Source organism: Rhinolophus ferrumequinum, chromosome 13 (assembly GCF_004115265.2).
Source record: "Rhinolophus ferrumequinum isolate MPI-CBG mRhiFer1 chromosome 13, mRhiFer1_v1.p, whole genome shotgun sequence".
NCBI classification, from domain to species: domain Eukaryota; kingdom Metazoa; phylum Chordata; class Mammalia; order Chiroptera; family Rhinolophidae; genus Rhinolophus; species Rhinolophus ferrumequinum.
Genome location: NC_046296.1, coordinates 3,003,517 through 3,029,564, shown reverse-complemented (window position 1 = coordinate 3,029,564; position 26,048 = coordinate 3,003,517). Strand labels below are relative to the sequence as shown.

Below are 26,048 nucleotides of genomic sequence, written 5' to 3'. Positions count from 1 at the left end.
CTTTTCTGAAGTCTGCCTGTCTCCCAGCATAGCTACTCCCGTCAGTGGAAGGAGAGAAAGCGTAGGTCACCAGCGTTTAAGTAACATTTTAAAGAGTCATAAAAAACAAAACATGGCATTATATGCACGCCTGGGTGCTGAGATGGTGGGTGGGCAGAGCTTGTCATATGGCTCAGTTACAAACCCAGAGCTGACTGAGAATGACCACTGTTCAGATGTTCGCCCCTCCCCCTTGCCTAGCCGCCCAGCACTCGCGCCGAGTCATCTCCCAGCCTGAGACAAAGACCTTTTCTCTGGGAGTTTGCTCAGGCTGGTTAGAGTCCAAACTGCTAATTGGTACCAGCTGCAGCAAGTCACTAAGTGAGAACTAGCAGCTGCCTCATCACTGGAGAAAACCAGGGGAGCTTTACCTTTCTTTCCAAAAGGTCCTCTCTTCTCTCTCGTTAACCCCGCCCCCCGCTCCCCTCCCCCCTTTTTATTTGTTTGTATGACTGTGGCCTCCTAAAGAGGAGAATGAAGAGCAAAGTCTTTTGGACTCGGCTTAGACACCTGGGATGTTAAAAACTTTTGTCCTGTCGTGTCCACAGCTCCACCTTCTCTTCATATGTGGGATTTGTTGTTGTTTTAAAATTTCAGTTCTAGCGCCCCACCCCCAGTTGTTTGTGCTGTATCTTCTCAGGCTAAAGGAGGAGTTTGCTTGTTGTGGGGGGGTGGGGATGGGGGTGTAGTATGTATTTAAATATTGGAATGAGACCACCAAACTTATTTTTAACTAACAGCCAAAGGGAGGTTTGAACTCAGAAGTGGGTTCATTAATACTCTAAAAATGACACAACATTGTTATAAGCATTAGTCAAAATTAGGATTCCGGTTGTCGTTGGCTCCAAGCCATTGGCACATTCTGCATTTCTGATGCTTTCTCTCCAAGGTGGGCACTCATTAGTAAATGACAATGAGTGGTATTAAATGCCTTTTTATTTTATAAGATGTGTAACAGTCATCTATAATCATGGATGCGAAAGAAGGAATGTTTGTAAGTCCTGGTTTCATTACATAAAGTAGTTGCATATCTATCTGTCTAGCAGCGTCTTAGATTCGAGGACATACATTGGATAATCTGCCAACAGTATTTACCAGTGTGTATTGTGTTTTCCACACCAGTGGACAGTACTGAATTTAAGCCTGTAAGAACTTTTAGTTGTATATAATGTGTAACTCGGACTCTGAAAACATCAAGTGCCTATGGAAACTATTGATTCTTCTTTTAAAGAGTGGTGAACAAGTTAGATCCCACACATTAGTCCACGTCACTAAAGAAAAATAGGTTGCAACTAGTTGAAATACGTCGTGATCCTTACTTATTGCTCAGGAAGAGAAACGTAGGTAGCGTTTGTTTCTATCAAGAGCTGAAACCTACTGGCAGAGCGTCATAAATAATAATGACCCCTGGAATAATTTCACCGGGATGGGGAGGGGCGTGCCAGGGGTCAGGGCTGGCTCCATACAGCAAAGTCTGGGCAGCCCAGCAAGATGCTCGGAACTCCATGAAGTGATTAGCGGCTCTTACCACAAAAACAAAATTGCAATCAATGTTTTGATTTTTTCCCTATTCTAATTCAACATGGTCCTTTTTGTTTTTACCCCAGATACTTGTGGATTTATTGATTTTTGGATAAAAAGGAAAATAAATAAAACCTTTTGTTAATTTTCTAATGACCTGGTTGTGGTCCATTGTAAAGAAAGTGGGATGTTTGACTTTTCAGGGCCCAATGTGTTTAACTGGGGGCCTCGCCCCAGGACTAACACCACGTGCTTTTCTCATGGGAGCATGTTTATGGCCATAGTCACGTGCTAAGTTTTGTTAGGAATCTGTCGGCCTTGACAAGCTTTATTAGGGTTGTCCCGGGCTGCTCAGGAGCCCACAGGTACTGTTGGGAGCTAGTTGTGGTGGCAGGGAGAGAGCAGCCCCTATGCACCCTGTGCCGACTCTTGTATACTCTTTGCATCTGAGTGAACATGTGGAAAGAGCGTAAGATAAAGCTTTTGATGAACTGGGCTTTCTGAGTTCTCTTTGGAGCATGCTTCCTTGCCCCTTATGTTAATAAAAATTGTCATCCTTTTATGTTGTCGTATGAAGTTCCCTTGGAGAAAGGTCCCAAATAAAAAGGTGTTATTCTGTAATATTAGCCAGGCTAGACACTGGTTTTGTTTAGAATTAAGGTAGTTATCCTAGTTATTCAGTATCACATTTTTCATTGCTTCTTTATACGTGGCCATGTTGAAATCACAGATTGAAATGAAACGCATTTGGTGTGATTTTCCTCTATACAGGGTCTCAATGAGAATTATTACACTGACTGTTATATAGACTGTACTTGGCCATGTGACTCCACCGCATATTTGCAGTCATCGCCTGCTAATCAGGTGACAACTGTGCCCATAGAATATGCTGTAATATTCTAATACTTATGTCTTGGGACCAAACTGGAAGCCAACATTTTGAGAATGTTGTTCTAAGATCATTACATGTTTTGTTAATGTATCTGGTTTCTAAGGCACTAATGTACAACTGAAAGTTATATTTTAAAACATTTTTTCGTTTGGCCTCTTCATTAATATCTGATTAGTGATGTCGCAGCTTTCATATTAAAGAGCAATATTTGCAAACCCAACTTACTTTAGGTCTGTGAGGCCTTATGAATGGTTTTTGGAGATGCTAGGCCATAATAGTAAGTTTCTTCAGCGTGAGAGGGTGTGTGTGTGTGTGTGTGTGTGTGTGTGTGTGTGTGTGTCTGCATATGTGTCTGCCTGTCTCACCTTCTTTTCCCTTCCCTTAATTTTTTATTTTTTTTGTTTTTTTAAGATTTTATTGGGGAAGGGGAACAGGGCTTTATTGGGGAACAGTGTGTTTTTTCCCATCAGCTGCAAGTCAAGTTGTTGTCCTTTTAATCCTAGTTGCCGAGGGCGCAGCACAGCTCCTAGTCCATCCAGTTGCTGTTTTCAATCTAGTTGGGGGGGCGGCGGGTGGTGCGCAGCGCCCCATCCCATGCGCGCGTTGAACCGGCAACCTTGTGGTTGAGAGCTCGCGCTCCAGCCGACTGAGCCACCCCTGCCTTCCCTCTGTGTGCACGCACACACAGTCACAGCCACTGTCTTCTCTTTCTCACACCTGCACACACCTGCACCCCGCCTGCTCAGCAACCCCAAGTCTTCTCTGGAGAGGGAAGAATATTAGCTCTAAGTGGGATGAGTGTGTCAGTGTAGAACAGTAGTGAAGTTTTGGGGAACCAGTTATTTCCGTTTGAAAAACCAAACCATACGTAGTCAAGGGAATCTGATTATCAAAGATTTCTTGATCTTCTTTGTCTTCCCTCAAACATTGCTTTTCTTACTAACCAAGGCTGATTTTCTCTTTTCCTGCACTTTCTCTCTTATTTCTCACTTTAATTCTGCTTTCCCCTCATTCCCATGCTACCTGTCTATCTTCCTAAGCACGACTCTCTGCCGGTGGATTGGCAGAACCCTCTCTCCGTGTCATGTGCCTGCCACAGGGGCCGAATGTGCGTGCTGGTGCCGTTTCTTCCCCAGGAGAGTATATGAGAGAAAGGCGGAGACTGGCAGCTCTCAGCATTCACAGGGCCACTTGTTTTTCCATACCTGTGTCACCTTCCGTTTCTGTCATTCCTGCTCTGATTTCATACAAACTTTGCATTCCTTCCCCTGTGTATCTTATTTTAATGAAGCAAGAGGCTGGGGGATGAGCCAAGTCTAGTACCACCTGCTGTCACTGAGTGGTGTTTTGTTACTGGGGTTCACTGGACTCGCCTGGCGCCCTTTGGGTGGAGGGTGGATTGTCACCAAGCACGCCAGGGCCTGCTGGGCTGGTCTGCACTCAGCAAGCTGCACATGTGCGAGGTTGTCAGAGGTGACAACTTCTGCCGTAAGTGTGCTGGGTGGTTTGTGTTCACACGGGGTTTCTAGGAAAAAACAGCCTTTCCTAGTAATTTGGTGAAATATTATAGTATCAGTTGGTCCGTTCTCTTTTTTCCCCCCTCCCATATTTACAGGTGAGCAAATTGAGACCCAGGGAAGTGGAGTCCATTGCCTGAGGTCACTTGGTTAGGGCGAGAGCTGGGACTCCAGTGCCCTCTGTTCCATGCTGCTGCCTGTATTTATCTTTACCTTTTATACTTTATGTGCTTCTTGCATGGCTTGTACTCACATTTCAGAGGATGAATCCCCTTCAGGTCCCCAGGTCTTGGCACGAGGATACAGGGAATGGATCTCTCTTCCTTGTTGGGGGGAAAGGGGACTTGTGTTATTCCCTGTGTGGGGGTGGAGGAAAATCACATACATCATTCAGAAGCCACACATTTTATTTTTATTTTTCCTTAGGATGAAGAGGAAGAAATCAAACTGGAGATAAATATGCTGAAGAAATATTCTCATCATAGGAATATTGCAACGTATTACGGTGCTTTCATTAAAAAGAGCCCTCCAGGACATGATGACCAGCTCTGGGTAGGCACATGTTTCCTTAGCGTTTGTGGGGTGTCCTCTTGGGTTGGGTTCCAAGGGCCCTGAAGACCTTCGGGGGGAAGAGGGGAGAACAACAAAGAAAAAGGGGTAGTGGCGGGTTACTTTCTTGGTTGACAGTATACTGAATGTTTATTTTGATGTTGATTTCACTTTGCCTGGAAAGTTAACTTTGTGTTTCAGGAATAAAATGGCACGTTTTAAAAGGAATGTAGACAGATAGGAAATTAGGAGCTTGAAAATAAAAGCAATACGAGAAAAACTTTATTTGTGGAAATTAATTAATATGGAAGCCTAAGTAAATGCATCTTTCTTTACCACCCAGAAGTGAGAGACAAATCGCAAGTAAACAAACTTATGTCAGTAATTTGTTAGTAATATTAGTGATAATCATTTATAAAAAATAGGTAGTTCTAAGGAAATTTCTAGAATTGACAGATTCACCCTCATCTCTTATTAAGCACATTTACGTTCAAGAAGATGAAAATGAGTTACTATTGGATCTGTGATCATCACATTAGTTATGTCAAAGGTACTGGACTTAGAAAGCAGGGACATAGATGAATACTTTTCCTAATTTTTTTTAAAAAAGCCATTGTAGAAAATTTGTAAAAATTGGGAAAGTAAAAGGGACCTAGTTAGTTTTATTTCCATTGCCCAAATCCCATCATAGGTAAAATTTTAGAATAGTTCAATTCAGTTCATTTTCTAGGTACTTTAAAAATATACTTGTGTTCATATTGTTCAAACATTTAGGTAGAGTAAATAATGTATTATTAAAAATTATGCATTGCTTAAAAATAGCATTTTTGTACTAAACCTAGTTAATATAAAATAGTTTGAGAATCATAACGTTTGAAAAGTAGAACATCTTTGACTGGCAGATGAGGAATAATGTTAGGGAGTATTTATATCAGATTTCTGATGATTGGACACTGATGGAGAACAAAATGCTGCTGCCATGTCCATGTGCTTAGGAGAGAGAAGAACACTCTAGAACCTCTGCACTGGACAATGTGCCGTAGAATATCGGAAACTCTGTCTCTCCTGGACCAAAGACACATAAATCGGCTGGGGAACTGTTCTCAGTAATGTGGCTGTCTCCAAAACGATCACGTGCCCAGATCTTCAGGAAGGGCCAGAGGGGGTCAGCCTGTGCTGTCTGACTTCTCAGGTGTGTCCTGAGAGCCTGATGCCTCACGGACTGCCGGTGTATGTTGGTCACAGCGTGTCTTGTCTGCCCTGTAGCTTGTGATGGAGTTCTGCGGGGCCGGGTCCATCACAGACCTCGTGAAGAACACCAAAGGGAACACGCTCAAAGAAGACTGGATAGCTTACATCTCCAGGGAGATCTTGAGGGTAAGGAGCCCCGTCCGGGTCCTTTGTTTTCCTTCTCACTCTGCTAGCCCAGAGTACTTTGCATCCATTACAGCTGTGCAGGTCATTCTTTTTGTGATCACCAAGGACTCTGTCCCTGGGTGGCTTTGATAGTTTAAGTTGCACCACGGTGTAGACTCTGGCAAGTATCTAAACAAAGCAGAGTGAAACAAAAAATAGTTTGTTTGTTTGTTTGTTTGTTTTTTGCATTTCCCTGAATTCATCTCCAGGTGTTAAAAAGAAAATCAGAGTGGAGGGGAAGAGGAAGAATCGCTAATTACTGTTTTTATAGGAATCCTGTGTCTAAGTTTATGAATCAGTGTCAGTGGTGCTGAGTGCTGACTTTCAAAATCATCTTACGGACTTTGGCATTAACTGTTCAAATCTGTTGCAATATTTGTGAGGAAGAGTGCTAATGTTTCATGTTATTTATAGCCAACTAGAAAGCTGGCTTATGATCTTAGAGTAAGTTTCTGAAACTACTGTTTTAGTAGCTTCTAAACGATTCCTTTCAGTGGTAGGGCCATCCTGACAGCAGGTGGAAGGAGAGGAATATTCCATGTTTGGAAAGTGTGTGTGACTGAGTGGGCCTTTTTGCTTTGGTTGGCCCCACAGTTTTTCTGTCTCCTTTACCCCTGTGTCACATGCTTACATGACTAGGATTTCATATACCCGCCACCTTTTAGAAATAAAGACTATGGAGTTAAACCGGCACCTAATTCTTATGCTTCTCTCGCCAATAAAAAAAATCATCTTTTACTTGTAGGTAAATTTGTCCCGCTGTTTATAGAGGAGTACAAGTTTAAAAAATGTCATCTAGAATTCATTAAAGATAAGTCTTAATTTCTTTTTAAGAGCCCTTGAAAACAGACCATTCCTTTAAGAAAACTAGTTGTGGGGCTGAGGTGGGAGAGCCATCTCTTTATAATCAAACTCAAATTTCATTACTGAAACTTGAGGGTTCTATTTTTTATAGTTATCACAGGAAGTAGAGCCTAAAAGTGGGACACTAAGTACCTCACCCTCCAGTGCTGTGAGTTTTCAGTGAATGGGCAGATGTATTTGTTAGTTAATAACTAAACCGCTTAGCCGGGCGGGTAAGAGCGTGGGCCCTCGAGTCAGCCAGACTCGGGTTTGGGTCCCACCCAGGCCCGTCATCTCCTGCACACTCCTCGCAAAATCACTCAACCTTTAGGACTTATTTCCTTCCTCTGTAAAATGTGGGTACCGAGCCTAGGATGGGGGTACATTCTGACGAGAATTGAATGAGTTAGGTGTATATGAATCATCTCGTGTCACATGTGGCTGCACAAGTAGTTCTCAGTAAATATTAGTTGGCATTATTCTCTGCTGTCAGCACATACTCACACGTACATATTACTATGTGTAATTCCAGTGTAGGATTTCTCAAGCAGAGAAGTAAGTTTTAGTGTAAATGTCCGAGGCATCAAATGCATTTTAGTCATCAAAGACAATTCACATTTTTTTATATGCACAAGCAAGCATTGTTCACCTACCATGTGTAATAAGTATAGGTAGCTGTTTTGCCACCTGTGATCTCGGGCAACGTCTGAAAGGAGCCCAGGCTGTTTGAAGCCCCTGTCGGGTCTGAATACAGTGGCCTAAAGGACATCTTTTTGAGGTGAAGCTAGTGTTTTCCATCTCAGCGAGCATGTGAAATGCGTTTCCTTTATCTACATTTCATCTAGCATGGGGTTTTTTCTTATAACAAAAGTCTAAATGTACTAAAAACACAAAGAGCCTCGAGAAGAATCGGTGGATGAAAAGCTGGTGTGTGTTTATCATAGGAGTTACTAAGTGTCAGTTTTGGTAACGAGAACACGGTGTGGTGGGGAGGGGGTGAGCTCTCATGGGAAAGGACCCCCAAGCAGATAACCCGGGACACAGCTCGGGCTACTTAATGTCTGTGATGGCAAAACTGGTCCTCCTTCCTCAGTGGATGTTAGGTTCAGATGCTGCTGTGTGAAGATCCCTCAAAAGCCTGCGAGTCCTGAGCGTGTAGGCCTTAGACATCAGTAACAAAGCTCTCTTGGGCCAGCCCTCAGAAACCCTTGGGACCAGAACGTTTACCGACAAAGCCAGCATGGGCATTCCCACCCACTGCCACGTTCACAGTCTACACGCGGTTTACACATTTTGCTCGCAGCCAATATTTCCTGTTGAGTAGGGGCGCTTCCAGCCTTTCATACCCAATATTGAAGGACAGCCTCTGACACCTCCTCGTTCTGTGGCCACGAGCGAGATAGTTACAGGAGAAACGTTTGGGTCTGGAGTGGGTATCGCTATGTATTTGGACTTGTCATCTCTGCTCAGGAAGAATTGTGGCTTGGCGTTCAGCATGGTAGGAGTTGAACACACACACATTCCCTCCCAGGTGCTTCACGCAGGAAGACTGTATTCATTGTTCGGAACAGTCACAACTCAGGGTGACATTGGTTAAGGGCTGGGAGCCGCACCGCGAGCAGGGTCACGCGCGGAAGCAGCCTTCCTTTGCCTGCTGTGCCCGTGGGGAAGGAGACTCTTACGTTATTGCTCATAAGACCAAGAGGGCACGCAGGCCTCATTTGTTTGAGAAGATGTGGGTACTTGTGTTTGTTGCTAAGATAATCCTGTAAAAGTGTGAGAAGGGGCTTTGTGAAGGTTAGAGAATAAAAAATGAACTGAAGTAATAAAAGTAGAAAGAATTAGGGAAGCTGTATTTTTTTTGTCTCTTTTGCTGTTCAAAAGTTATTTCATGCTGACAGGAGGGGCCTTCTTGCTAACTATAGCACTAAGATACCATATATTTTTAGTACTTTTCCCCCCCAGTCAGTGCTTTGTGGTGTAACACTGCATGTCCTGTTGGTGGAAAAATAACCAGCCATCAAATAAGCTCTATTCTGTTTCACAAGCAGACTAGTAAATGATTGGTTAGAAACCCTGTGCTAGAAAAATGAGTGTTCTAGAGCAGCTATTGTATTTAAGTCATAGAAAGTCATGATAACAATAAAACCCCATAAAAATGAAGCAGGAAAATCAAACCCTTATTTCTCATCGGCCTTTTTTGTATTGAGACGTTTCAGAGTAAATAGGTTGCCGTATCTTAAGGAGGTGGGCTATAGATGTGGCTTCTTGGGCTAAAGACGGAATAAGTAAACGAGTTGTGACAACGGTGGCTTTTGCCTTGTAGACCATATTTGGACGCAAAAATGTGCTTGTGTTTTTGTACCATCTCTCACCAGAGACATGATCTTGGGCTTCCTTCCAGATACAAGGTCATCAAAAGCACGATATGCCCAGCAGGGTATATCTCCTTGGGAAAGAAAAGCTTTGAACACAAAGCTCTTTTGGTGGCAGAATGGTGTTACACTTGGGGTGGAGGTGGGATTGATCACCAGTTAGCAGTTTGTCACTGGTGCTGGGAAAACCAGGCAGCGTCCCAGAGCCAGACCGGAAACCCCACTCTCGCCCTTCGCTTTTCCCCTGGGATGTGTCTAGTTCAAATATACCACGGGGTCACCCACTGAAAGATAGATGTGTAGCGTGGGAAAGGAACCACCCTGTATACAAATAGCACACATTATAGCAGAGAAAGTGCAGATGGTCATCTGCAGTGTGTCTTCCAGGGGCAGCTAGAAATGGTGGTGTTGCTCACAGGGGACCTGACCCGGTGCAACTGGGGTGGGTACGCCTTGCTGTCTGTGTCGTGTGCGGGGTGATGTCTTCCTGGAAACGCACAAAGATGGAATTGTAAATATGCTGTATTTAGCAGCATATTTGTGCTGCTAAATATGGTTCACAAAGCCTTTGGCCTGCACGCGCACTATGTCATGAAGAGTGTGTTCTTGCCTATGTACGTAGAGCGACAAACGCCCTAAAATTCAGGCCTGTCCTTCTGTTTAGGGCCTGGCGCATCTTCACATTCATCATGTGATTCACCGGGACATCAAGGGCCAGAATGTGCTGCTGACCGAGAATGCAGAGGTGAAGCTCGGTAGGTGATGGCGGGGCCACGGGATGTCATGCTTGGACCTGGGCCTTGTAACGGAGCAAACCTGCGCTCCGTTTGCGTCCAGCTAACAGTCCATCACCCACGTGTTTAAATTTCTGTTCAGCTTAACAAGTGGGAGCTGGGCTTACTGCTCTGTCTGCCTCCACCTCCCTCCCACAGGCATCTCCCTTCTGCTCTCCGTGTGGTAGAATCCTGTCCAACTCAGGTCACGTCACTTTCCTGCTTGAAGACCATTGATGGCTTGCTGTTTCACTTTGAATAAAATCCACGTTTCTTACCGTGGCCCCCAAAAAGCCACAGCCCCTGCTACTTTCCAGCCTCACTTTGTGACCCTCCTCACTTCTCTCGTCTTCCTCAGTCATTCATTTTTAACTTATTTGGCACTTGCCTCAAAGCCTTCCCACATACTGTCCCGTTTGGAAGTGGCAGTTTCTCCCTCATCCACAGAGGTCTTCCCTGACCCTCTGATCTGTACTGGGTCCCACTGCTTGTTTCCTTCACAATACGGATCACAATTTATAACTACGGAGCTGTTTGTTTGACTTCTTTACCAGAATATAAGTTCTGGGAGTGCAGTGACGAGGATTATCTTACTTGTCGTGGTGTTCTTACCCAGCACAGTACCCTGGATGTAGTAGGTGCTCAGTAAACACATGATGGATGGAGCCCAGAGTGTCTTCTTGGAGATGACTTTGCAATGGCTCTTTTATATTTCTGGTTTTCCTTACCTGGATCTGAACTTGTTCCCATCCCACTTTCTTGTCATGGGTCATATTTTTAAACAGATTTTAAACAGTTTTTCTTCCCCCAAAGCATCACACACACACACAAAATCTTTATGCTTATAAGAATCTAGTTCACCTTTCAAAAACCTGAGGCACAGTAGTTAACCTTTATAAATAGGCTCTTCCTTATTGCTTTCTTGCCTAGTGCCCGTGTTTATTGGTGGTCTGTGGAGGACAGTCCGCCAACTTGGAAAATCCCCTCAATGCTAAGATCGGAGGCACTCGAATTGTTCTCATTCCAAACAACTCCTCAAGTTGTATGCGTTCCCTGCACTGGCCCTGTGGTACTAGGCCTGTGACAGTCCCTTGGTGATGGATTCCTACTGTCCAGGTAGCAGTAGCCACACCAACTGTCCTGCCCGTGTCCGTCTCAGAGGGGCCTCCTGACCCGGTGACAGAAGCTGCATCTGGGACCGCTGATGATGGCAGCCCTGCCTCCCAGCTCCCACTGCTGTGCCCCCCGCTGACCGGGGCAATGGCAGTGTGTGTAGCTGATGAGGGGGGCAAACATCCCATTGCACGGAGCAGTCCTCCTGCCAGCCCTGCCTCCCAGGCTTCACGCTCCTGTAGCCCCCGTCACCATTCACTTGGGTGGGAGGGAGGAGGCCCTGTGAAGCATGAGCAGAAGGCCTAGGTCCTTGGGGAGTGTTTCTTAGTGTATGTTGATTTAGCCTGATTCCCTTTATTTAATTCAGTCCTGTGGTCTCTCCAGAAAACCCTTGTGGGTTTCTTCTCTTTCTGTGTCTGGTGCTGCTTAGGGAGCTGAGTCACATGGGTCTCAGCCAGTTCTCCTGAAGTTGGGGCTTTCTGTGACTCGGTCTTGTTTGCTCAGGCATGTCCCCAGCTAGCACTGAAAATCTCAGCTCACCCGAAAGTCCCTCTGGTGGCCACTGTTGGGGGAGCTGGGATAGGTGGCTGGGGACAGGCCTCCCAGGAGCTTCCAGATGGGCACGTGGCTCTGTGGCATTGGTGGCCTGGAGGAGGCTGCGTGTCCATGAAGTATTACTGCCTCAGTTTACTCTGCAGACACCTCGTCTTCACATTTCCTACTCCTGTGTTTTACTTGTTTCTTCACTGTGCTCCACTCTCTTCCTCCCAGTGGATTTTGGTGTGAGTGCTCAGCTCGACAGGACCGTTGGGAGGAGAAATACATTCATAGGCACCCCCTACTGGATGGCTCCGGAGGTCATCGCCTGTGACGAGAACCCAGACGCCACCTATGATTACAGAGTAAGTGGCACCGGCTTCTTGGCCTTCACCGGGTCCCTGCCATCCCGGAGGTAGGGGGCTCTGCGTACACGTCGCACACCCCTCGTCCCTTCCTGCGGTCTCTGAGGGTGACACGGGCCCCCTGCTGCAGGTGCATGTTTGCCGGGACAGCACTTAGATGCAGGCTTCTCTGCCCACTCCGTACCCCCTGTCTCCTCCTTACTAAGCAGTGCAGAGCTTTCAGGGCCGTCGGGGCCGCTTCGGCGTACAGAGAACATTTTGTCACGAGGAGATGAAATGCTTCTGCCCTGTTTGCTGTCCCCTTAACTTGAAGAATATATTATAATCAGATACTAATTAAAAAATAATTGTCAGGATATACAGCAATAGCTTCATCTACATGAAATTTTTGAGTCTTGTTGAAGAGCTTATGGCTCTGCTGGGGGCACACGAGTGTTTTTAGATTACTAGAGTGACCTCTAGAGACCTGTATCAATAATGCACTTTTTTGATCCTGGTGTAAAACCCATATTTAATCATTAGATTCAGGTTGAATATGTTAACAAAAACTATTTAAAAAAGAAAACGTTCCCTTGCCTTATTTAATGAGTCAGAAGGGTTAATGTACCTGTTACATGCTATTCAAAATTAAGTTCATATGTTAACACTCTCCAGTGTATTTCAGTATTTATTACAAATACCCAATTAATGAAACTCAATTTCAGCCCAGGGAGCAGAGGAATTTTTCTTTATTTTGTTTTATATGCTGAAGTATTTTAGAATACAGTATATAGACTTTATGACTTTTCTCTCTTTAATATATCTTTTACATCTCTAACATTTGAAAACATTTTCCAACATACCCAAAACATTTTCATGTGTAAGTAAATGAAAAACAATTTTTAAATGGAGTCCGTGGTTAGACCCAGCTGGTTCCCACCTGGTTTGTCCAAACCAGCGTTCCGTATTGGGTAAGGCATTGTGTTGGCTTGTTTGGCCTTTGCGTATCTTTTAATCAAGACTATTCCCTCCCTCACCTCCCTTTTTTTTTTTCATGACACTGACTTACTGAAGAGCTAATATTCCCTCTAGATTTGTCTTACCATTTCCGAATTTACACTTTTCCATCTTTGTAATGTCATTTAGCTTCTTTCCTATATGATGGAGAGACTCAGGGAGTGTAAGGAAAACCTTCGCCAGATCCCCTGCGAGCAGAGGTGTCGTTCTCACTGCATCACACCGGGGAGCATGGAACGTCTCTGTCCTCCCATCACTGGTGCTGCCACAATTAGTCATTGAGTTAAGGTGGTGAACCTCTCCTTTGCACCCCAATAGTATAGAAAACTCCATAAAAATACGGGAGAAATTTGTGGGCCTATCCTTATACTTGCAATCACACATACTTATAATTACTTATTTAGAAAACCCTTAAACTTGAAGTAATTCCTTTGTTAGGATAGTATATAAATAAACGAATGCTAATGATAGTAGTCATCCATTAACTACTTTTAAAAATCTTGTTTGGATTTTAAGAAACTGGCTGATAAACCTTTATCCATTCATTGTCCGTATTTACTGAGGGCCTACCACATGCGAGCGATAACTCTGGGGATACAAGGTGAATAAAACAGGCAAAAATGCGTGTATATGGCGTTCATGTCAGTCACCAGCAATGGTAAGCTCGTGGCCCCATAGCTAATACGCTACCCATAACATACTATTCTGTTTTCTCAGAGTGACCTTTGGTCTTGTGGCATTACAGCTATTGAGATGGCAGAAGGTGCTCCCCGTAAGTAATGTTCTCTCCTTTATAGCCCAGTTGTTGCATGTAATTTAAACCTAGTTTCAAGGCTTCCCAAAGAACAGCTTCATGGATAAAGTCATTCCTGGTGGGGCGTTTAGATGAAGGAATCATCAATACTGTGAGTTTTAGATGTAAAAGGAACTCTTAGCATCCATTATTCCTTTCAGAGATCTCCCTGAGGTCTGCAGGCTACATTACCATTTATTTAAGGTGTGTGGCCTGAAATTATGGTGACATCAGATAATAGGCAGTAATTTTTCCTTTTGCGATTTGAACTTAATATTCAGTGAAACCGGTCCTAACACATAAGTATTACTTGTGTTTTGACTTAACTTTTTATGTGTAGAGGCAAAACTTTTTATGTGTAGAATAATGCGGGTTTTTTTTTTTTTTTTTTGTATTACCTACGAAATTTTGCTTCTGCCTTGGATTAAATCAGTGACAACTTTATAAAATTGATTTTTGATTAGGGACGGGGTAGAATTGCAGAGAAGAAAGGAAAAAACAGCATTTTCTGCTGGTTCCCCCTTTATAAAAGGTATACACAAAGAATGTGTAACTGTCTGGTACATAGTTGTTGCTGAATAAATTTTTGTTGAATGAATGAAGACAAATTACCAACAACTAAGAATTAGTGTGCAATACAGAAATGACATCTGTCTTGAACACCATATGTTCCTTCATGCTTTCCTCTGAAGAACTGAGACAGGGAAGTACTGCCTGACCCTTTGTCTCAGTTGTCTTTCACGGTGGAATAGTGTTATCTTTTTCTTTGGCCCCCATTTCCCAGCTGCCTTGTGAAGGTAACAAACCCGTGAAAATGCACATTGCCTATTGTGACACAGTGTGTGTACTTTGTACCTCACATGCCTTTATTGGGCCAGTGAGAGGAGTACAAGCAGTAAGAGCACAGCATTCAACATTTCCATTTTACTCAGTTTTGCTGTTTCCTTGTAATAATAGCTGTAACAGTGAACAGTTGACATTTTTGGAGGGCTAACTGCTTACTGTGTTCCAGGCATTGTGTGGGGCCTTTGCAGGCAGGGTCTCATTTAATCTCACGACAGCCCTATAGAAATAAAATTATTTTCATTGTAATCTTATAGATGGTTTTGGCACTTAGGCTGTTGACTCTTGTAAGACTTTAAATCAATATTTATCTTTGACCATGAAAACTTTGCAATGTCTGTTTGAAATTGTGTATTCTTGTTGCTTTCGTCCTCCTCATATTTCGCTGTGTTTACACGGGAATTCAAGGTGTGTCCTAGGGCTCATAACTGGGTAACTAGACTGCTTGACATAAAGCATATCAAGCAGACGGTGGGACAGGGTATTTGGTACTCTGAGTGAGCCCTAGAGATCAGGATTGAGTAATAAGTGCCGTACTGACACGACTGTCTCCTCTCCCCAGCTCTCTGTGACATGCATCCCATGAGAGCACTGTTTCTCATCCCCAGAAACCCTCCTCCCCGGCTGAAGTCAAAAAAATGGTAAGCTATGTCTGGTTTTTCATTGTTGTTGTTGTTCTTTTCCTTTTTAAAAATATTGTTCTTTTTTCAGTTTTACTCCGAGACACAGTTCTGGCCATTCTGATTCCCAAAGAACACAAAGCCAGTGCCCCCAAAACAGCGTTTAAAAGGTGTATTGATTTTTTGTTTTTTCCATGATAAATTCTCTTTGATTTATAAGATAGTGACAAGTGGCCATAGGAAGCACCATAACACGATTAAAGAAAACTCTTCCATTTTAATATGTCAACACACTTTCACGTGTAATATATTTCTAAACACTTTTGCATTAAAAAACAAAGCTGCATTGATTTATAATTCCTCGAATGAAATAGGCTTTTAAAATTAGTGGTGGCATTTACTGTACTTATTGCAAAGCATTGAAGTTAGATGTATCCTTTTTCATTTCCCAAGAACACATTAAAGGAAGGGTCCCTTTTCTTTAGGCTGCCGCCTTTCTTTCTCCCTTCAACTCTCATTTTGTTTGCTAAACAAAAATTTCTATCCACGGAGGGAAATGATGACGCTCACTGACAAAAAGCTTGAAGACTTGCAGCAGTGTGAGAGATGCTGCTTTGGTTTAGTGTTAAGATCTGTAAGGAGGAGGGCAGTGCTGTGTTTTTCGCCTGAGAATTTTGTCCTCTTGTTCCCTCTTGAACTGTGAGTCCTTTCCTGACCATCTCCTTTGCACACAAGCTTCTCAAGCATGGGGGCCTTCCCTCCTTTTTCCAGTGCCTGTTTTCCTGGGCTTATCTCTCTTACTAATGCTGACCTACGATGGGTTTGGGTTTGGCTTTTTTTTCCTTTCTGAAGTTATTCTCACTAGTTTTCCAATTAGTGTTGTCTCCTCTTAGGTTCTTGACTCTAATTCTGAAATAGGCAGATCTCAAATTTGAGCCTTCTCTTCCGGATTTGGGCTTTTCGCTGTTGCTCTCTGCTCTTTCCTTATTGATTGCTTCTGATGTTCTGTAATTTTCCCATCTATGAGTGTATTCATATACACACGTATTTTTACTCTTGTTTCTTAGTTCTCCCTGGTCCTCACTGTCCTTTCCCCTCTTTTGTCTGCTGACAGGGTTTTTCTTAATCTTTTTATACAGTTCAGGTAACAAGTTGTCTACTCACCAGTTTTTGGAGAGTTTTTTTTTTTTTTTGAAGGCCGCACAGTTGCAAAGATTTTAGCCCCAGTGGTCTCCTGTGGGCATCCATGGGGGGACCAGCCTTGGGGGGTCCACTCCTAGGGAGACCAAATGTGTATAGCAGACATCAGCAAGGCGTGAGCTATGGGGCTGGGGTCACACTTTATCTGGCTCATGCCAAACTAAGTAATACTCATTTTCCCTTTGTTTTTCTCTGTCACATTTTATTAAAGGGAGTTTATGCTCTGTCTTAAGGTACCTCACAATTTACAAGTCTTGTCAGCTGGCTCCACTCTGATGCTTCTGTGCATTACTGGCTGTTTTGGGTTAACTACTACGTGTATAATGCAGTGAGGTAAAGAGACAGAAGCAGTGGCTCCCTGTATTCTTCACCTAAACTTGATTAGATGCATTTTCATCCATTTACATCATTGCTCTCATTTTACCCAAGTTTTCTAAAGGGATGAGATGGTTACAGAGATAGAGTCCTCCTTCCTGTGTGATTGCTGTCTGTCTGTCTACATGTGAGCTCCTGCTGTTTCTGGATCAGTGGCTTTCAAAAGATGGTCAGTGAACTAACTCTCTTCCACTAGAACACGACGGTTGACTTTAAAGAATATCTTGTGGACCCTTGATCCCCAGTTAATCTGTAGACATGGTACACGAGAATGCCTTCGGAATCTTTTCATTTAGGGCTTCAGCCTCAAAGTCCCTGCTCTGTGAGGTCTGAGGTGTAAACCAGGTATTTGTATTTTTAATGCACTCCTGAAAAGATCCTTGCGGGCTGTGGGGTTTGGGAGTCTGTGTCAGAGCGTTCCAGTACAACTGTGTAGAAACCTCCATGTTTTTCATTAACCACAGAATAAAGGAAGAACCTCTTTAAGTGACTTTGGGGGCCCTTGTCTGAGCTGACCCCAAACCTGTTTTTCTGTTCTTTTCCACTTTTCATACTGGCATCAGAAAATGATTCATTATTCCTAACACTTGTTTACTTTTGTTCCTGTTGTTCCTTTCACTCGTGACAAATGACTTCTCTCCCCCATCTCTAAAATATCAAACGTCCTACTTTTCCTTGATATCTAACCCTCTGTAGCAGTAGTTCCTTTTCCTTCCTCTGTAAGTTTTGATGATACATCGGCTATTGTATGTCTGTGTTTCCTCCACTTTATTTCCTGTGTGTATTTCTTATAGAGCCTGGCATAAACAAATGTAGACCGTTGATCCATAAATATTTGTTGAATTGAAAAAATAGTAAGGTTGAATGGAATTATAGGACAATGAAAGTGATTCTTAAAAGCAGTGAAGTCTTGAAAAGAATTGATTTTCTGAATCGTATTTTTAAAGACTGAATAACTCATTCATTCAACACAAATTGATTACATACGTGTTGTGGCCCGCCATGCTCAGTGTCGGGCGTTGCTGACAACCAGCAGGGGAGACAGGCCCTAAGAGCCCAGCCTGCTACGTGCAGGGCGCCCCGGGAGGAAGGCTCCCCGCCTGGGGAAGGTGAGCGTCGCCTGGAAAGGCTTCGCAAAAGAGGCCTGAGCTGAGTCTCAACAGATAAGATGGGTCAGAGGGTGTGGTCCCAGGCGAGGGTGGAGGTCATCACGAGCCAGGACCGAGAAGCAGGCAGAAATCCAAGTGGCCAGCTGGGCAAATGTTGGTGACGGGGTCGTTGCCCCCTTCGAAACTAGGGTTTCCACCTCTAGAGAACTGATAAACAAACCCGTTGGAGACTCTGAAATGTCACACGAGCAGGTTCAAGAGCCCAGCATGTGGTCACTCGGCTCCTTGTCTCTTTGTCTCCCAGGTTCCAACGTCTGTCTTCTGTCTGCCCTCATTTTAGCCAAAACTTCCCTTTACCCCCTCGCCACCTCCACCTCTGTGATTAAGTGATAAATAAGCAACGTTAGATTTAAAGCCAGTTCATTTAAGTTGGACGTCCTCCATGCCTGTGGTGTGTTGTCAGGGACACGGTGTCCCTCGTAAACCGTGTGTGAGGCATGTTCCTGGTCCCCACTATCCCCTGTGAGTCCCAAACATTCGTGGGGTATTCGCGATGATCCCGAGGCTCCTTTGTTCTCAGGCTCGTACGTTACTGATATTTTGGAGCTCTGCTCTTGATGGTAGAAATCCGATCATCTTTTTTCCTTCCTCTACAGGTCAAAGAAATTTTTCAGTTTTATAGAAGGGTGTCTGGTGAAGAACTACATGCAGCGGCCCTCCACAGAGCAGCTTCTGAAACATCCTTTTATCAGGGATCAGCCAAACGAACGGCAAGTTAGAATCCAGCTCAAGGACCACATAGACCGGACCAGAAAGAAGAGAGGAGAGAAAGGTATTAAACCTGCTTTATGTTCTTCTGAAAAGAAGTTTTTTTGGGGTTTTGCCGACTAGAATAGGTTACTCCTTTCCCGACCATGAGTCTGTGCTCACGCTGCCTGCCTCAGGCCTGCGGGTCAGCGGCGTGTCACAGCAGTGGGGCCGCCAGCCTGGCTCCCGTTTGTTCTGGTCCTCGTCAGGAGCACGTCTCTGCTGCTGCCCTTTCTACTTCATTATGGATGTTGCTTTCCGCACGTGTCATTCGGGGTTTCCTCAGCATCAGCTGTGAGCGTCGTCCTGGCGCAGTCCTGCTCTGGGACCACCCGGGGCCTGACTACTGCACTCGGCTGCGATGCTGTGGATAGGCCAGGGCCGTGCGCGGGACTGGCCTCCCTTTTTCTCATCACGCACAGCACGGACGTGCCCTTAGCTCGCCAACAAGCCCTGTTCTGTTCCCCGGGTCTTACGTGTTCCATGTCCACCTGCCTGGTGAGGTGCCGACCAAGCTTCGTCACCAGCTTCACAAAGGCTGCCTCCGTCATGCTGTAGCTTACATTGGTTTGTCTTTTGTGCAGTAACTTTACAGAACAGCATTTGGATAACGGGGATCTCGTTAATGAGGTTTTTTTTGACAGTCTGATTTCAAGGCCAAAGAAGAAACTAAAAAGAGCCAAGTTCAAGGCAGTAAAAGAGTCGGTCACAGTCATCATTGCAGGCCTGCACTGAGCTTGTCACATGTTCATTTCAGCCTGACACAACTTCAGTATTCTGAGTTACACCACCACTGATGGTCATAATGACTTTTTGCCCTCGGATACGGTCACTCATAAAAGTAATTAACCTTTTGTACATTAAGCTGTGCAGGTGGAACGAAGTGAACTAAAGTTTGCAACAAAATAAAGCCTTTTTTAGAAAAGGTGATTTGCATATTGGATCATTTTTCCAGTACTTTCTTAATAATAGCCAACAGTCATGGAACATTGCCAGGCATTTACTAAGTACTTAAACTGGAGACTCTCATGTATTTCTCATCACCCACATTCTGCATATGGGAACAGTGGGGTACTTTACCTGCATTTCTCATCTTCAAGTCACAGTGACCTCTTTTTTTCTCTTTGCATTCATTCACTTTCCAAATGACCTCAGCCTCTTGTCAGTAATGAATAGTTCACCACACAAAATTTGAACCATAACAGAATACCTATTTAAAGGATTCTAAACAGTATTTAGGTTGGAATTTCTCTTGGAATCTAGCCTATTTTGATGTTCTTTAAAATTGTGTATTTTGTCCAACATAGAAGAACTAATGTCATATGTATGGACTGATGGATTTGTAGTGTGTGTGTGTGTGTGTGTGTGTGTGAGTGGCATATATCCACAGTTGTATATAATGCAGACTGAACCACAGTCTAAGTTCTCAGTCTGGTTTTTCTTACTGGGAAACTGATTTTGAACTTATACGTCTCTGGAAAAAGTTAGAAGTGTATTTTTGTGTGTGTGAATAGACCTTGTTTTATAAATCTCTTCAACCTTTCTAGTTTTGATTGCTCTATGGAGTGAAATTGCTCACTCAAAGCCAAGTACTGACATGAAGTTCAGAGTCAAATAAAAGGGACGATTAGGTACTTTTGGGAAAATGGTTAAAACCTGTTGACGTGAAAGGACGTTATTCATGTTGAAACTTTTGCTTAGTCTGGTCCAAGTAGACCAGCTTCTGTCTCCTCCTTTTGCTGTATTGTTTCATCAGTTTTTCCCTGGTTTCACCTTTATAGTTTGTGAGAACATTCAATTTTGTTTTTTCTGCTCTGAATACCTATGTAATGCTTCCGTTTTTGTCAGCCCAGCAGACTTTTTTCTCTCTGCTGCATTCTAATGGATCCCCAAGTGCTAAAAATAACCAAATATATTCCTTTAGTTGGGGCAGTTAAACCTTTTCCTTTTGAGTTTTGTCATCAAGATGGACTTTCTGAATTTGCTGATGTGCCTGGGCCACTTCTGTGTCGAGGACTCTGGGGCCCCTGTCACAGCCCTGCGTCCCCTTAGCAGTGCTTCCCACAAGGGCTTGTGTCGAGTGCAGCTGGATCGGTCTTCCCTGGCCAGGAAGCCTAGTCCAGGGAATGGCCACCGTTCGCTGTGGGAATTTGGTGTCATGCTCCTCCTTCCCCCACGTGCGCCATACACTTTTGTCATTGTCACAAAGAGCACATTGTTTATTTTCTGCCGTAACGCTCTTGGAGATGCTTGCCTGTATATGCACGCATCATGATTTGTGAACTGCCCATTTATCTTGTCCTGTTTTCCAACAGATGAAACTGAATATGAGTACAGTGGGAGTGAGGAAGAAGAGGAAGAAGTGCCTGAACAGGAAGGCGAGCCAAGGTAACGAGAAAGCCACGGTGCAGCTTCCCGCATGGGGAGGAGGGAAGCCAGGGTTTCACAAGCCCATGGAGTATGAAGGAATCCTAAATTACTGTGAAAATGCCTTCATAACGTCTAGTCTTGTGTTTTTTGAAAGATTCCTATAAACAGTCCCTCCACCCCCCACCCCACCCCGGATCCTCTTACCCAGCGTTCTATGGGTAAAAGTATGTGACTTCCCTCCCCCAGTCATTTGGAAATGTGTGGGGTTGTGTTTGTCCTGGGAAAGGGGAGCTAGCTACTGGCATTTATTAGTCCAGGAGACGTGGATGGTAAATGTGTTGTAGTGTACAAAACAGTCCCACACACAAAGAATTGTCCTCGTCATAGGCCATAGGGCCTCCACTGGAAAACACTGCAGTCTTGCCCTACACATTTTTGTTGGTTTGTTTTGCTCTTCCCACAACTGTGGGGACCAGCATTTCGTTTCCTCCATTAGGCCTATTCTGTCCTGATCCGCTTTCTGGTCTGTGTGTTGGTTATCTCTGGCTTCCCACTGTGCAGTGCAGGAGAAGGTTGAAGAGTTGGTAGCACGAACCTAGTAGAAACTAATCAATCAGGGAGTAGAGGATTTTACAGTATTAATATGGGTCTTGCCTGGCAGCTACACGTAACTAACTGACCACAGGAGGATGGAAGGGAGTGTTGGCAGACCTGTGCGGACCCACGTGCAGAGGTGGGAGTTTGAAGAGAGCATATTGAGAGAATTTCTGGAAAAAGCTTCATGATGCCTTTTTCTTTTACAATAGAAGATTTGAACTCATTTGAGATGGAAACTTTTAGAGTAATTTGAACTTCTTTTCATGAGCAATACAATTGTGGCTAGGAGCATGATAGAATGAAAGAGGCCGTTTGAGGAGATGTATTTGCCGTGTTACTCTGGGTGTTTTGGAAGTGGAGAGGTGACTCTCAGCAGGGAGACCAGCTAGGAATGAAGCGGTTTAATCTAATCAGTGGCTAATTCTTGGGACCTACTGGGCTCAGCTACTGACCCTGGAAATAAGGACAGTGGGAGGAAATACGTGACAAGACATGGCAGACCAGGTGAAGAAGATGAAGGTAAAGTCAGCGCTGAAGATCACGGCTCTTTCTGTCCTGGCAGACCTAGAACATTGTTGCTCTTACTGATGGGAAATAAGGGAAATAAGGTGGTCAGAGAGGGACTGACTGTGGAAGAAGGTGATTTCAGCTTTTCATGTCAGTGCTTGGGTTGATGTGAGAATCCTAAGTGGAGATGTCTTGTCATGCAGACATCCCAGAGAGTTTTAAGATATTTATGAAACAGACGAAAGAAGATAACTACTATTGGATTGGAGATGTAGTTATTCCCATGGGTTTATTGTCGAATCTAGGAGTGGGAGGAACTCATGGAGAGGACGAATGTGGAAAGGCCACATGTCATGAAGGAAAGGCCGCACTCCGGGCTACATGTCATTTAGGGCCGCATGTTGTCTAGGCTGGTGGGCCGAGCGGCCCTGACAGCTGTGTTTCCTCTTACAGCTCCATTGTCAACGTGCCTGGTGAGTCCACCCTTCGCCGGGATTTCCTGAGACTGCAGCAGGAGAACAAGGAGCGCTCTGAGGCTCTTCGCAGACAACAGCTCCTGCAGGAACAGCAGCTCCGGGAGCAGGAAGAGTATAAAAGGCAGCTGCTGGCGGAGAGACAGAAGCGGATCGAGCAGCAGAAAGAGCAGAGGCGGCGGCTAGAGGAGGTAGAAAAAGGGAAATGTCCAAGTTGGTTTTCTCAGTCTTTATTTGCACTGGTGGGCGGATCCTCACCGGAATAGTTTCTGTAGCTTCCTGAGGTCATTCCTGCCTCCCAGCCCAGCTTAGCTATTCAGTAGCTTCTGAAGGAAAGCCTGCGCTTCCTTCAGGCAGAGCTTTGCATGCCTTGAGGGCTCAGCAAAGTTGTTCTTGCTGGAAAAACGTCAAGGACACAGCCAGCATCACATTGTGACAGACGCTGGGCGGCAGGTCCCAAACACAGCCTCAGACCCGTCCGGGGGGCAGTTTCCGTTGTGATCTAAGTTGGCTAGCTCAGGCTTGACCTGATTTCTTCCCATGCTTGGCCCCTGGGTTCAAATTTATGTGTACATATTTTTCTGAAACCTCAGACTTTTTCACAGGAACTGCGTTTTTCTACAAAGGCTAGGTTTTTCTCCTAACTGCCTTAACTTCAGATACATTTAAGAGTAAGGGATGAAGAAAAGAATTATACTGGGTGTCATGCAAGTGCTCTTCTGTAATCTAGTAGATAATGGAGGATTGGTTATGTCCTGCAGCGGGGGAATACCTCTGTGCTGCCTGCTCACTTAACTCGTTAATACTGGGAAGCTCGGCAGTGGGCTCAGCCACCGCCTTTTCATTTTTAATTCACAGGAACATTATTTCCCTGTGTTTCACTTGGGGCTCAAGACAGTTTTTTGATTTTCTTTTCCTGGCTGCCTTTTATTATGTATTTCACATTCCAAGTTTCTCATTCATAATAGTTTCTGTTTCCATTTAATGGACACACCTAATCGTTTCACCTTTGTCTGTCACTCTAGACAAAGAACCCCAAACAGCAGTAAATCCCTGTATTGATACTATATCCTGGAGTTTATTTAATGACAACACACGCTCTTACCCAAGTAATTTAAGTATATTTTGTGGGGGAAGTCTTTACTTAGTTTTCCATGTTTGCAGTCTGAATCCTGAGAACGTTAGAATTTGTCCTTCCTTTAGAAGCCCAGTGCCTGCCTAACAAGGAGGCTGGAAATACCGTGGTACCTCGGTTTTCTAACCTAATCCATTCTGGAAGACCATTCCAGTTCTGAAATGTTCGAAAACTGAGGCACGGTTTCCCCATAGAAAGTAGTGCAAAATGGATTAATCTGTTCCAGACCTTTAAAATCAACCCCTAAAACTGCAAATTTAGCATGAATTTTACTATCTAATGATACCATAGATCCACAAAATTTATGGCATTTGTAAACCGAAATGTTCGTCAACGGAGACGTTCGAAAACCGAGGTACCACTGTACTCAGCCAGAGTTTGTGGACGAAAACACAGCACACAACCTTCCTCTGTAGTGGGGATAGCATTGCTGTTTATGTGACTCTTTTGGCAGTTTATTCGCAAACTCTCGTTATACTTTTATGACGATTCTCAGTGCCCTTTGAATATAACGCAGTGGGTTCTGAGGCCTGTGCAAGTTGCATGTCGACTTAGTACATGGGAATGCTTGAGTTTGGAGGCTCTGGCTATTTCTGGTTGTTTCTCTAGAACATGCGGTACTGACCTTTGTCACCCTGGGCTGTACTTTCCATAACACATGATACAGGTTAGTTTGGTGGTTTATAACTTGAAGTGCCAAGGACACAATCAGCTAGAGCTGAAACGGCTTTCAGGGCCAGTGGTCATGACATAAGTGTCCGTCATTCAGCCTCTGTACATGATAGGGAGTGAGCATTGCCGAGCAAAGGCCAGCAGTGGCCCACAGAGAGGGACCAAAGATTTAAAGCTGTTTTGTTTCATTAGCTACAGAGGCTAGAGAATGAGGGACGACGTCTCAAAATGAGAACTTTGCACTTGCCGACTTGTGTCGATTAGCCCTTTAATGTCAGCTTCTCAGTAGACATTCAAACTCAGAGTCACCTCTTGATCAGGAAACAGGAGCTGGGTACTGAAACGGGGAATGTTTGCATGAATAGAATCCATGGGTTTGGATTCTTGATGCGCTAGCTCCATTTTATTAGCCTGGGTAATTAAGCCCTGTCTACACTGTAGGTCTCAGAGGCTAATTTCAGATTATTTGTGCCATAAATGGTTTGTAGCTCTTGTTGGCATTAAAGGTTCAATCAGAACTGGTTGGGGAACAAAGTAGATAAAGATCGTCAGCCTCAGTCATAAGACGAATGACAATTAAAACTGAAAGAAGGTAACTTTCTACCAGCAACTGAAAAAAAAGAAAAGGTCCAAAAGTTGAGGTTGTGGGAAGCACAGTGCAGTTGTCCTTTCTTTTCAACCGCCATGAGTCAGGCCCACTGAGGATAAGGACTTCTCTCGCTACCACCCCATCTCTTTCTGAACCCTCTTTTCGGGTAAGAGGTCCTGCACCACGGGTCCTGTGTCTTTAAGAAATCTGTCTGTACATATACACTCCACTCTTCCCTTGATGCTCTTTGAAATTTACTGCTGCTGGCATCACTCCCCTTTGTTTTTCTCTGCTTCCTCCTCCTTGGCTCCTGTGTGAACTGGAGATCTTGCAAATATTTTTGAGTATGTCTCCCAGTTCTGCTGAAAATGACGCTCTTGTTTATATTTTCCATTGTCTTTGTTGCTTCTGGCTGGTCCCAGGAGGAAAAGTGGGGGGTGCTGAGCTCATGCAGCCAAGTTCATCCTGGTAGTTTCATCCGTTCCTGTCCCTCACAACCCTTCAGGGGTGTGACTGTTCTCCTAGCCCTCTCTTCGGGGTACAGTCAGTACTGCTCAGCCTACTCGACGTATATTATTCGGATTCAGAACCCCACATGATAAAGGTCTCCCTTCATCAAAAACTTGAATATCACTACATTCCCTTTCATATGTAGACACAGCACCACCGCTTTGGCTCACGTGGAACTTGGTGTCTAGCTCATTTTTTTCCCCACAAAAATTGTTCACAGGCCAGCCTTTTCTCCCATTCTGTTCTTTTTTTTTTTCCTTTTTGAGCAAAAGGGGAGAATATTTAATTGTATTACCTTTCTATCCTAATGGTTTTGTGCTTTTTTCATTGAATCTTGATGTGGTGCCTGTTAACTCTTTCTCCTTACTCCCATGGCACCCACATATTTGATGAGCATATTTTCTCATTCTGTGTCTGTGTTTAACAAAAATATTAGACAAGCTGCTGTCTTTGCGAAAACCCAGTCAGTATCTAAGACAAGATTACTACCTTAGTTGGGGTACTTTGGATGT

General features: G+C 44.2%; 1 protein-coding gene across 27 annotated transcripts in view; it reads left to right on the top strand.

Annotated features, from left to right (window-relative positions):
- The window catches only part of MAP4K4 (mitogen-activated protein kinase kinase kinase kinase 4), a 184,406-nt gene that overhangs the window by 115,584 nt on the left and 42,774 nt on the right, over positions 1-26,048 (top strand). For all 27 annotated transcript variants that reach the window (XM_033124270.1, XM_033124269.1, XM_033124266.1 and 24 more), the window contains exons 4-12: positions 4,396-4,521; positions 5,785-5,895; positions 9,817-9,907; positions 11,810-11,940; positions 13,654-13,708; positions 15,135-15,213; positions 18,533-18,708; positions 20,999-21,071; positions 22,611-22,821. In XM_033124270.1, the coding sequence (XP_032980161.1) occupies positions 4,396-4,521; positions 5,785-5,895; positions 9,817-9,907; positions 11,810-11,940; positions 13,654-13,708; positions 15,135-15,213; positions 18,533-18,708; positions 20,999-21,071; positions 22,611-22,821 (1,053 nt within the window). The remainder of the gene's footprint in view (positions 1-4,395; positions 4,522-5,784; positions 5,896-9,816; positions 9,908-11,809; positions 11,941-13,653; positions 13,709-15,134; positions 15,214-18,532; positions 18,709-20,998; positions 21,072-22,610; positions 22,822-26,048) is intronic.